The sequence below is a fragment of the Opisthorchis viverrini genome (genome assembly GCF_000715545.1).
Source record: "Opisthorchis viverrini unplaced genomic scaffold opera_v5_134, whole genome shotgun sequence".
Lineage (NCBI taxonomy): Eukaryota > Metazoa > Platyhelminthes > Trematoda > Opisthorchiida > Opisthorchiidae > Opisthorchis > Opisthorchis viverrini.
The window spans coordinates 30,493-43,232 of NW_008751778.1; the positions used below are offsets into that span (position 1 = coordinate 30,493).

Below are 12,740 nucleotides of genomic sequence, written 5' to 3' on the forward strand. Positions count from 1 at the left end.
ATGATTGGTTAACATCGAAGTTTAAACGAAAGGCTATTTGATAGGCCATGATATTAGGATGCGGCGTTTTTGGCTAACTATGGCGAACCCAACATAAGGCTGACATCCGATTATCGTCGGGTGGAGCTTTCTGTCTAGACGTTATCTGCCGCTTCAACTGTTTCGGCACAGATCCCATTTAGGATTGGATGTAGATTGATCGTGAGCAATGCTGATTTCCAATAAGTCTGGTGACCTCGATTTCTGAAGGACTAACATGAAGAGATAGACTTTAGAAATAGTCTCTAGGGTGCAAACTTGTTTAAGGGACTCAGAAACACTTCTCATGAGGATGTTTTGTCATACAGCAAGTAAATCATACAAGCTACTCCCAATTTTTCTGATTTTTTCGTTATGATGGCGTCAATGATTCACAACTTTGGTCGTTTTTTCATCTGATATGTGCGCAGTAACTGATTGTTTCAGGTTAAAATCTGGTACCCTTCTTGTTTCATCGTATACGTCCTTTCCCTTAGCGGTTGAAAGACCTTTTTATATGTTGGCTGCTTTCGGAATTCCTTTGTGTCGATCGAACTAAACTTTTCTAAGGCGTACAAAACATGAAAGGTCACTTTCTCCTTTGCATTTGCCAGTTACTAAGCTCCTAGCCTACAACCGGCCAACGAGGCAAAGTACTTTCAACCGTACCTGACCAAGATGTAATTCCCTGACACATCTCCACCTCTTTCCTTCTCCTTCCCGCCCTTTCCGGACAGACGTCCCATCTTGAAGAATATATCTTTTAAAGTTCCAGCTGGACACACAGTTGCTTTGGTGAGTTAGCAATCATTGAGTGAATTGGTCCGTTGCGTGGTGTATAGCATTTCGGTATTCGATCGCTTGTGAAGGGACTGCACGAGTATGGCGGTTACCTTTGTTAGTAGGTGTTTTCCATCTGAATGCTGAGGTGCCTTTGAAAACGAAAAAATCCAGTTTCATCTGAACATCTGTTGCTCTACGTGAGGCGGAAAGAACAACTGAGCTTCGGTCGGACTTTGACTTAACCTGTCAGCACTAAGCCTAGGTTTCTTGTGATTTATTGAGCTTCTTTGTCCACAACCAAGCACCAGTAGTGTGCCTGCATAAACGTACCGAAATGAAACATGAACAATCTTCAGGTAGCCAGGGTTTGATCTACCTTTGGGGCACAGTCCACCCCAAATTTTCCTAGTTGGAATACGCTGTGTTGTTCCTTCCTTGCGCTGAGCATACTGCAATCAGTAGAACGTAAGGTTGACGGAAACTCGGGGACTGCGCCTACCTGATGAGCCCAAAGCAGAAGGGCGAAACCGGTCGTGGGCTGTCGACGGATTTTCAGCAACCTTGTGAGTATTTTCTTTTATAAAAATATACTGCAATCAGGTTTTCAACCAAGTACACACGAAGCCCTAGGCTTGGACTGGCGCGTGAACCGGTAGCTTTCTATGTGATGCTCGTTTGTCATTGTTCCAATAACCGTAGTTGTGTTCAGTGTCCTGACAGTCATATTCCAGGACCAAGTTTCACAGATGAAACATCGAATACCTAAAACCATAATCGTCCAACAGTAATGTGGTGGTGGTGCAGCGAAACCTTTTCTACAGCGACCGCATCGGTCAAAGGTTCTTGTCCCAGCTGCAGATTCTCTCCTAATGCAGCGCTTTCTCCACAGTGAAATGTATTTACACGTGTTACTTTCGTTTTTGCCAACTTATGAAGCAGAACCTAATTTGTCCGCGGCGACCGTTGAGTTGGTCAATGATTCAGTACATAACACATTCTTATTCTGACGGAAAGCGGTTCCTACAGAGAGGCTGAACCAGTAGAGGGGTGCGCTGCTCGTGGGCTACACTGAGGAACCCATAGTAGCCAGTAGTAGAACATAGCCTTACGGAATTTTTATGCCGTGCTGATTCTTCACATGTAATCTGCTAAGAAAGGGAGACGTTCCACAGATCGTATTGGCCTCATCAGTCTCGATGAACCGGTCAACACCGAATTGTGTGGTGGGACTGGTGTGACTGAAGGACAATAAAGTCATATCTCATCGAAGCGCGAGTGAGTCACACTCATAATAGGTAAATCGTGGCCTAATGATAAAGCAATCAACTACCAACCGGAAAGCTGGCGGTTCGCATCACTTCAGGAACTTGTTAAATGCTCAGCGCGGTATTACCGCAGTGGTAGCTGTGCTGAACAGCTGTCCGTGACTTGGAGTACTGTTAAGAAAATAAATTTCAAAAATCAAGATGGGTTGATTTTTGTTACACCGTCTTTCGCGTGCTCAAGTAGTTGTGCCTCGAAACTCGAGGTGAATCTGGGATGTCACCCTCACTATCATTATCATCTGTACTTGTCGTACAGCCCACCGATGATTTGGAGAGCTGGGGTAAGTAGTTGCGCATTGGACGCGGGATGTGTGTGCAAAACGATCTGTCAGAAAACTTTTCTGTTCACCTGCCGGTTAATCTGCGTCTAAAGTAACTGAATCAGGAACAAATTAAGCTTTCTTCTCGCTCGCGGTTGACGGGGCCTTCATCTATCCAGGATGTTTGGTCTTCGGATACACCTGTGAAATTTTATGTAAACTGAACCAGGAATGACCCTTTTTGACTACTACTTTTTTGCCAGTAGTATTCACTACTTTGCATGTCACATCCTGTCCTGTTAGAAAATTGTCCTAGATTTTGGAAGAAAATTTCCCCTTTCAAGGAAATGATCAAAAGGTGTTTCATTCCAAGGGTCACTTAGCATCCGTAAATTTTGTCTTGGATGTCGTTAAGGGGATAGTCTCGTGTGAGGAATTGCCAGTTCGAGCCGTGAATTCTTTTCGAATTAAGTTAGCGTGATGGCTGACATTAAGGATGGTAGAGATTTCATTAACCTGGATCACAAAAGCGATTCACGCCGATATCTTGTAGTATTTTTCAACGCTTATCTTATCCGGAGCGTTTTTACCGCACTGGTAGCTTTGTTCACTATTGCCCAATGCAGAATAAAACTAGGCTAGGGCCTAACACTGTAGACATGTAGCGCTTCTTTTAGAAGGTCTGCCAACTTTTCAGGCTTTATGGATTATGAGTGGCGACATTTGTCCAAAGTTCAAGAAAAAACAGATGAGCTATTTGGAAGAAATATTTTTGTATTATCTTAGATGTGAGTGTGGAATGTACTGTTTTTTGCGTGGGGTGCAGACAAAGAACGGGTTCGAGGACCACCGTTCCGTTTGTATCCAGGGGGACCTAATGCGTCTCTATCCATTGAGACCGATGAAACGATCAATCATACTGCTATCTAATGCCAAACTTAGAAAAAACAGTACAAAGCAGCGTGACCATGTTCGTGTAAATCCGCTAGTCGGTTTCGACGAAATTTCTACGCACTTGTTCCTTGAGTAACTTTGCTCTTATCTCACACTAATGGATATTCTCACCACGTTTCAGGTNCTAATGTGTCTCTATCCATTGAGACTGATGAAATGATCAATCATACTGCTATCTACTGCCAAACTTAGATAAAACAGTACAAAGCAGCGTGACCATCTTCGTGTAAATCCGTTGGTTTCGACAAGATTTCTACGCACTTGTTCCTTGAGTAACTTTGCTCTTATCTCACACTAATGGATATTCTCACTACGTTTCAGGTTGGCCAGTCGGGGGCAGGAAAATCTACCATAGTTCGCCTACTTTTCCGACTGTACGACGTTGTCCAAGGTGAGATCCTCATTGACGGGCAAAATGTCGCGGACCTAACACAGGCGTCGGTTCGGCGCGCCATCGGTGTTGTGCCTCAGGTTGGTGCAAAATTTACCTGGGAACTGTGGTTAGGTATTCTTTCGGTCATCGTCCTGTGCTGTGTGTTGGAAGACACACATTCTCACACGACCTTGGCGAGATGTACTAACCGGGACCCTAATAAAGTCACTCCATTTTTTGCAGCATCTCAGTTGCATCTTAACTTTTAGCTATCGAGTATAGAAATTGGACTTCTCAGCCAATGAAATACCGGATTTTATTCGGGGCTTTCTAGGTGAAGGCAGTTGAAGAGTACTCTGAAGGTGCAAATTGCTAGTGGGACCATTTCAACGATTTTATTACTTAACAACAAGTTACACTACTTGGATGTGCTTTTCGTATGATGAGTTCCAGTCTCTCACATATATACCACACAATTGCCAAGAGTTGATCAACACAATGAAGTCACCAGTCTTCTTTGAAACCTCTGGCTTTTCAGTACCGTGTTAAGTGTTACTCGGAGGATTGGGATGTAATCAGAGTGTAGACCCATTGGAAAACTCGTGTAGTTCGGAATAGAAGTCACGGATTTGTCCAGTAGGCCATAGTATCAAAGCGTTATCGCGCTGCAGAATTATGTGCGGTTTGTCTGTTGATCTGAACCGTTGTTTGTTGATTTGCTTGCAATTAGAGTGCACTCAAGGTGACATCGTCAGCGTCCATTTGGGTTCATCAGTGGTTGGTTCGTCTGCTATCCTGTGTTTTGATTGGTCGGTGACCATGTGACCTTTGAGTTTGGCACCCACTGATCTCACCCACCGGTCACCATCGGACTTGCTCCACCGTAAAAGTTCACTGCTCAATCTCGACAGTCCAGAATAAATGTCTTCTTTGCGCTGAATATCACAAGTCACTGGTGGCCTAAGTTATCGGCTCTTTGACCCATCAACTTGTATCGTGAACGTGACTAGGTCCTTGCAGTGACGGCTTGTTCGCTTTCCTTTATCCCACCTGAATAGATGACAGCGGTGTATGTTCTAAGACCCTCATGCAGACCCCTTTACTCAGCGCCTATTTTTACTTGGATTCACGTACCACCCACTTGTGTCTTTAGGACATCCTATTCTCGCTCTCACGCTTTGTCACTGAAGTGTGCGCAGAGGAATTAGTTGGATATTCAAAGACGAGGGTGTGTGGTCGTTTCAGTCTCTTGAAGTTCTCTGCTCACCCTCAATGGGAACGGGATGGCGTAAGTGGTTATAGCGTAAATTTACTGACCGGAAGGTCCATGGTTCGAACCCGACCTCTGCCGCTCTACTCCCCATGTCGAGGCTTGGGCAACTTGGCAGTATCGCAGCCCTCGCGCTTACTTCGATTGGCATGACAGCTAGGCACCGGAAGGCTGCTACAGCTGAACTTCTCACCCTTAACTTCACTTCCAGTGTGCACTACTGAATTGCGCATTTGCATGCCTCGTTCACCAGGTTACTCTGTAGATTCGCTGTGGCCTGAAGTTTGGCAGAAAATCTTGGAAACGAAAAATATCTAGGGCCACTTTCGGCTATTTAATCATTCGCCTCTTCAAAATGGCTTCAAACAGCCGCGACCCACCTGCAGAATTATGTGCGGTTTGTCTGTTGAACAATGTTTGAACAATGAGTCCGTCTTCGCCAATTCCGATGATTTCTAATTGGTGGTCCGACGCTTAAGTTCAAGTAATCAGTGCGAACGGGCGATTGTAATTGCACATCCGATCGCTAAAGCTCAACAACGATCGAATCGGACTAGAGAAAACTTGGATAACTAACATACTGACCGATAAACTGATGCCTGGCACTAAAGTATACCGTAACTGTTCATCTTAGACACCAAAAACAAAGCAAATCATCATGGCTTTCGACCGTCGGGAAGATGTGCTCTGCGACGTCTCGAACATCGTGCCAAATTAAACAGGTAACGGCTTTTGATGAGCGCATTCGGTAGAAAGGTATCATCAACAAAGATTTAGTCGAATCTACAGCAAACAGTAAGATACTTCGTAGATGATTGCACTCTGTCAGTTGAGTAGAATTCAGTGTCCAAGCAAAACTTTGAGTTAGTGGAAACTCGGAGCCTAAGACCACTTGATGAACCCCATGAAGGGCAGAACCGTTACTGAGCTCTCGTTGAGTTTCCGGCAACATTTGAGTAGTATGTCAGGTGTAGAAGTGCGAACTTAAAGCAAAATTCAGTGTGAATTCGGTTGCTTCATCGCTCTTACATGATTCTTTATGACAGAATTTAGCATTTGACTAACCAGTAGAATTACGCCACGTGGGTGGATTCATATTCACTCTCCGGGTTGACTTCATCGTTTTACACGACCCACGATACGCACAAAAAGCACGCCAACTGCAACCTTCATCGTCCCAGTGGGCATTCCACCCCCCCGTTCCAAACTCATCGTTCCAGAGAGTTCTGGTACTTTGTCCTTACGACCTCGAACACGCATAAAAACATTTTAAGTTGAATTTGGTCTTGTTGCGTAACATGATTGTTCATCGTAGACCACTTGACCCTTGTTCACAAATAGCCTGTTACCACGGTGACTTTAATCTAATCAAGTACAATTGTTTCGGTCACCAGCTGCTCCACGGTTTCCAGCCTGGCTTACAATTTTAACCAGCTATTGTCGTGTAATAACGTGAGCAATCCGGTTTATTTGCTTGATTTTATCGGTGGCATGAGTTCAACTGCAGAGTGTAAACAGCACCGTGTGCACTAACTAACTGCGTATGTGTTTACTAAGTTTCTGGCGCCATCAGTGTGATTGTACTCTCCGCCGCTGTTGACCCCTGAAGAGCCATCCAATCTTACAAGGGACGGATTACCTGAAACTGGAGCTTGGCGTATTACCGTACCTTTATAGTGTGTGTTCAAAGTCCAAACTCCTCTGTCACTAGAGAGCTTTCATCTCTAACGTTACTCTTCAGACTCTTTGGCAGTCTCGGGCTCTTGATGTGTTCGAACTCTTTCCCAATAAGGATCAAATATCTTGCGTGGTTGAACCTTTGGGGGGGGGGATAAACCCATAAAGCCATAAACCCATAAAGCCCATGGAACCACCTAACGATTCAGTCAGAGTCAAACTGTTTGATAATCTAAATTCTCAACTGTTGAAATCGATCAGAGTTGGCATCTGGGCGTCAGATTCATTTATCTCTAACATTCTATTGATGCGCAGCTGCCCCGCAATCTGAAGACTACAGGCAGATCGCCGAAGCCTAGAAAAGGGCATTTAACAAGTCGGGGCTGAGTCCGAACTAAGTCCTTTCCCGTCGGTGGCTGTCAATTTATCTACTCGGCTATTGCAAGGTTCTTCACACTCAACAGTTTGCTTCATAGTGTGTCATTATGAGCTTCCTCTTGGAGTTTGCTTCACTTCCTTGTTCTTGTGCGCGCAATTTTCGGGACAGGAAACTTGGACACTATTTCTCTGTAAGGTCTACATCATATCCCACCAGCATTATTTTCTGGATAAGGGGAGAGGAATATTCCATATTGTTGAAACACGTGTTTGCTGTATTGCCCAGCATCCTCTTACCGACCAAGGTCTGCAAGTAAAAGAAAGCCAGCGAATATCCACTCATTCGCAAACTAATTTGGTTTTTCGAGAGACTCACCTGGAACCCAGCTGAATTTCTCGTGTGTGATGTTCTCAGGCAACTGAATGTGCTGCACCAGGCCGCCTCATGTTTCAGTCGCTACGATATTTGAAATATCGCGATACATGTACCTCATTGTAATGTACTACTCGTAAGGTTGCTGAAAACTCTTCGACAGCTCACGACCGGTTTCGCCCTTTTTGGGGCTCATCAGGTAGGCAAAGTCCCCGGGTTTCCGTCAAAATCATGTTCTGCTTGAAACTAAATTGCACGAAATTAGCGAATATACACTCATTTGCAAACTAATTTAGTTTTTCGAGAGACTCACCTGGAGCCCAGCTGAATCCCTCGTTTATGATATTTTCAAGCTGTTGATTTTCTAGACGCTTTGGGGCTTGTCAACCTATACTTCCCAGCAATGTCCATCTGCGTGTGCCAGATATCTTCGGACATCCAGTTATAAACTATGCACATAAGACAGTCGCTGGAAAAAAACAACCAGTAACGTCAAATTTGGTGAGTTTTCGCTAGCCACCAACTGACCGGATCACTTGGTTCGACTAAGGCTACAAGTACCGTTGCGTAGCAAGCGTACGCTGGGATCGCGTACCATTCTGTTGGATCCACACGTGTGGCCCTATGTACTGGAGCCTTTCATCCACAGTGGGTGCTAGTCAATCTTTCAACATCATCCTGAAACGAAGTCGAACCAAAAGTATACGGATAATAACCTGTGATGCTTCTTGTGTGAAATACGGTTCAGTTTCCATGGGTGCTGACCAAACCAGCCAAAGGGGTTCAATTCGACCTCGGCCACAGTCTAAAAATCCTCTGAGCTGATTCCGAACCACTAATTGGCTTCGGTGCTTTGGCGGGATAGTTGAAATCCAACTCTGCCAGAATGTAGGGTTCATTGACTTTTGCTACCATAGATGTACCAAGATTTGGATATGTCGCATGGTTTGACGTCTCCAGGCCTTACAAAATTCTCTTCGGTTGGTTTACACTGACACGGATGCTCCATATGCCTACATATGCTAAGGTGCTGCCGAATGACTGAGTGGGATCGAACCCTAACCTCATGCTTGCAGATGAGCTGAGTGTGGAGGTAGACAAATTGGTCTACCTGGGCAGCCGTATCAGTCCGGATAGTCTCACGAAAGATGAAATTTCCATCCGAATTTAAAAGGCCAGAGCAGCTTTCGTGAACCCACATCACTTTTGTATTAGGCATGACATTAGCTTATCCGTCAGAGGTCAAGTTTACAATGCTGCGGTGCTTAATATTACTATATGGATCAGAAACGTGGCCACTGCGCGCCGGGGAGTTCAAAAGGATTTCGTTGTTTGATCATCGATGTCTTCGGAGCATTGCCCGAGTCCGGCGGGAACACCGGATCAGTAGTGCTGAAGTTCGTCGAATGGTTTTCAGAAGAAATAACCCGCCCACCATAGATTAACTGATCACTCCCCACAGTTTGCGCTGACTTGGCCACGTGCTGTGTGTCAGTCGACATACTTCTTCAAAGGGTACTTTTCACACAACCACGCGAAAAGTGGAAACGAGCCAGAGGAGGTCAAACAATGACTTGGCAGCGAATCATAAGGGTCATTGCCAGCAAACTCAGCTGCGCTGGTCATTGCCGTCTTCCTGGATGGGGACCCCGAGACGGGCCACATCAATGATAAGATACCCTGTCAGATATGACCCAGTCGCGCTCTACGTGGCGCTTGTGCATCCAAGTTATTGCCTCCAATGCACAGCTCCCTTCTCAACCCCCCAACTCAACAGTCCGTTGACAACCCTGTATTTACGTACAAATTTATCGGCTCCCGCCTCCACTACGCAGTTACTTACTCCACCTCCCGAAGTCATCGGTGAATGAAACTGTGACTGCCAGAGCCGCTGTACAGCAAATGCCCGGTTCTTGCAGCTGATGATGGTGGTAAATTCCTTCAGGTTTTTGACGGCACATATCCAGTTGTTCACAGCGTGTGCTACTCGGAGTCTCCTTGAATCTTCACTACTCACCACTTGTTCAAAGTGCACGTTATTTCCAACACTCTGTTGTATGGATATCTTGTTTGGACAATCTGCACAGGAACTTCTATCGAATAGTAAGTGATTATTACTCTCTGTGGCGTAATATGATGACTAATTTAGGGGACTGTGAGGTGTTAACCCTGACATTCACATTCAAACGAGCTAGATGATCACAGGTCTCAGATACGCCAGTCTGTGTGTTCCCAACACAAATGTTGCGACTGGTACCTGACATCATAATGCTTGACTAGCTTGAATTCGCTGGGCTGACAGGTGATATATTACGTAACAAGGCCAAAGTTGATCTAAAATCGTCATGTGTGTTCGCGGTCGTAGGGACAAAGTATCAGTAATCTCTGAAACAATGACGCCTATAGAAACGATGATAGTTGCATTTGACGTGCTTTTTCTGCGCACGTATCGTGTAAAACAGTGGAGTGAATCCGGAGAGCGGATCTAAATTCACTTACATGACATCATCACATTGGCTAACCAAAGATCAGTTGTGGTCGTGATGATGCGCGCACTGATAACGTCCCGCGGTCGGTAACAAACGGCTGCAAGTAAACTGGCACCGTCGGTGAACAGATCAACGTCTACCTGATCTACACTCACTGAAGCATACCTGACATTCGGCTCCATTTCTTTGATACTGTGGACTAATTCCATCGAAAAATCCACCATTTACTTGGATGAACGTTTAATGCGGCCGGGAGCTCGCTGGTTTTCGCCATCTCAGCTGTTCTATGACCTTGAACGGTACAGCGTTTTAGGTGTTGCTGTTCGAAACGTACACAATCGGCCTTAGGTTTTAATGACCTTGCTTCGATATGTTTCGTCACCCATGGTTTGCAGATGAAAGCTCACCCAAACGTCCAGTTCATGTTGAAAGGAGGGGCTGACAAAGCATTGTTCTTCCAGTTGCCAACTTCATTAGAGTCAGGTAGGTCTATCCACAGACCGAAGCATTTCGCCCGAAGGACACCAACTTTCACGGCTCCGTTCGTCCAATTAAAATGAATAGCTTAATCGTCAGTTTGACACACTGCTCAAACCGTTTTTAACGGGGTAGGGTGGGGTTAACTACATCAGTTATCGTAGTGGTTACGTGAACACGCTCCAAGGTGTTTCACGCACGACAATGCCATGACTATTTCCAATGTATTCGAGCCAAACATTCCGGATGCCAATTACTAAGTCAAGAAACGCGTGTACATGAGATCTGTTTCGAATGCTTCATGTTACCTGTAGAACAACGTTTGAAGCGGTGGCGGTCTGATGACTTGACCTCACCGTTGAAATAGTCTGGTGAAACGACCCGCCAGACATGATGAACTTTCGGTAAGGCATTGAGGTCTCTTCAGTGTGCATAACCAAGGCAATAGCCAATGTATTCAAACTCGAATAGCATTCAATCATATGTTACCCTCTAGTTGGACAAGGTGATTCACCTAACCGACTCTCTCGGACCCCATACACTGACTGATGAACACCTCTTATGTGGTTTCTTATACATTAGGCCCACATGCCAGAGTAAACATCACTCATTGCATGACCTGCATTCGTGAAGTCCCGAGCTAGACAACACACTCGACGTTCCAAAAGATGTGAATTCCAACTCAGTGTTTGACTTGTTTAGCACCTCATGCACTCAAAGCTCTTCCCAAATTATGGCTTGAATTAAACACTACTAGCATTTCTTGGACCCCAAATGTCATGAATGTAGGTTGCAAAACAACTGACTTATTGAAAAAAGCGGGTTGCCATTGTTATACCTTTTCATGAATTGGTTCGATATTTTCGTCACGGTTTCACCAGGTCGCCTCATGTTTCAGTTGGTACAATACTCGAGATATCACGATACATCTATAGACGTGATAGACTACTCATAAGGTTGCTGAAAATTGTTCGACATCCCCCCTTCTTGGGGATCATCAGGTAGGCGCAGTTCTTGAGGTTCCATCAAACTTGTACCTGAACCCGAATTGCACGAAGTTGGCGAACTACACTTATTTTCATACTAATTTGGTTTTGCGGGAGACCTACCTAGAATCCAGCTGGGTCTTTGGTTTATCACCCCAAAGAAGAAAGGAACCGGTCGTGGGCTGTCGGGAAACTTTCAGAAACCTTACGAGTAGTATATTACAGCCACATACTTAGTTTAAGTAGGTGTTTACCTCTCTGGAATAAGTTGTAAACCTAGTGATCTTTTGAATTTACTTGAGTTGGAATCATCGTCATCATCGACAGCATGACATCAGTGTTAAACACCGATGCTTCACTGCTGCACAACCATGATCTACTTGAAAGCCTTATTGTAAAGGGTAAAGGTGGATGGGGAAGGGACTTTGTCCTAGCTTACCACAATCATTCCGAGGAGCCTGTACCTCCAGACGCTCACTTAAGCAATCTGGATAGGAACTGACAACAAGAACGCCACTGACTTCGGTTGGTAGCTATATCTTGCAGTGTCTCCAACCAGGCACAGTGAGGATGACGCGGTCCCCATCCTGGAAGGCCAGTAGCACCGACAACACCCAAGCGTTGAAATGGTGTCGAACGGCAAGTAGCACCGACAGCACCCAAGCGTTGGAATGGTGTCGAAATTTCTCCAGTATTCTATTCTTTAGCATACCCAGTATAAAGACATTCGTTTTGTACATCTGTATCACTGCTGGATCAGTTTTGCCCGGATTGAACGGGTGCAGAAATCCGTGGCTTCTGGCGGGGCTGTGAGTTTGCTCAGGTCCACACACACATACGGCTTTTCAACACATGTCTTCGTCACCAAAGAGCCAGTGAGGTGTTCTAAGATGTCTACGAATACAAAACCCAAGCGGAGGAAGGTCCCTTCCGGACCCTTTATTACACACAGATCAAATTTGTCTAATACCTCAATCGGTTCATCCGCAAGCATGAGGCTAGGGTTCGAACCCACCCAGTCTTGCAGTGGCACTTTACACTTTGCAGGTGTGAAGCGCATGCCGAACCGCGAGGCAGAATTATTTAGATTGTTTAATATTGTTTGCGTTACCACGGGGTCAGTTCCAAGAAGAGCTATGTCGTCTGCGTACTCGATGTCTGTGAGGGGAGGCCCAGGGAGCACTTCGACCCCACAGGCATTAGAGGCTGGTAGTGAGTCTTCCATGATCGTATCAATGACGAAGTTGAAGAACCACTTGATGTGGTGAACTCAGGCGAGAGCTTCCCGTAGACCTTTACACGGCCGCGGGAGTTGGCGTACAGCGCCTTAATGAGGTTCAAGAATTTATGGGGGACACCTTTGCTCCACAGACACTG

The 12,740-nt window shown here is 45.3% G+C and overlaps 1 protein-coding gene across 1 annotated transcript in view; it reads left to right on the plus strand.

The window, feature by feature from the left end:
- Positions 1 to 12,740, plus strand: part of T265_06068 (hypothetical protein) — a gene marked incomplete at both ends in the record, with an annotated part of 56,093 nt that overhangs the window by 19,758 nt on the left and 23,595 nt on the right. The window contains 2 exons of the mRNA XM_009171246.1: positions 756 to 813; positions 3,662 to 3,811. Of these exons, the coding sequence (XP_009169510.1) occupies positions 756 to 813; positions 3,662 to 3,811 (208 nt within the window). The remainder of the gene's footprint in view (positions 1 to 755; positions 814 to 3,661; positions 3,812 to 12,740) is intronic.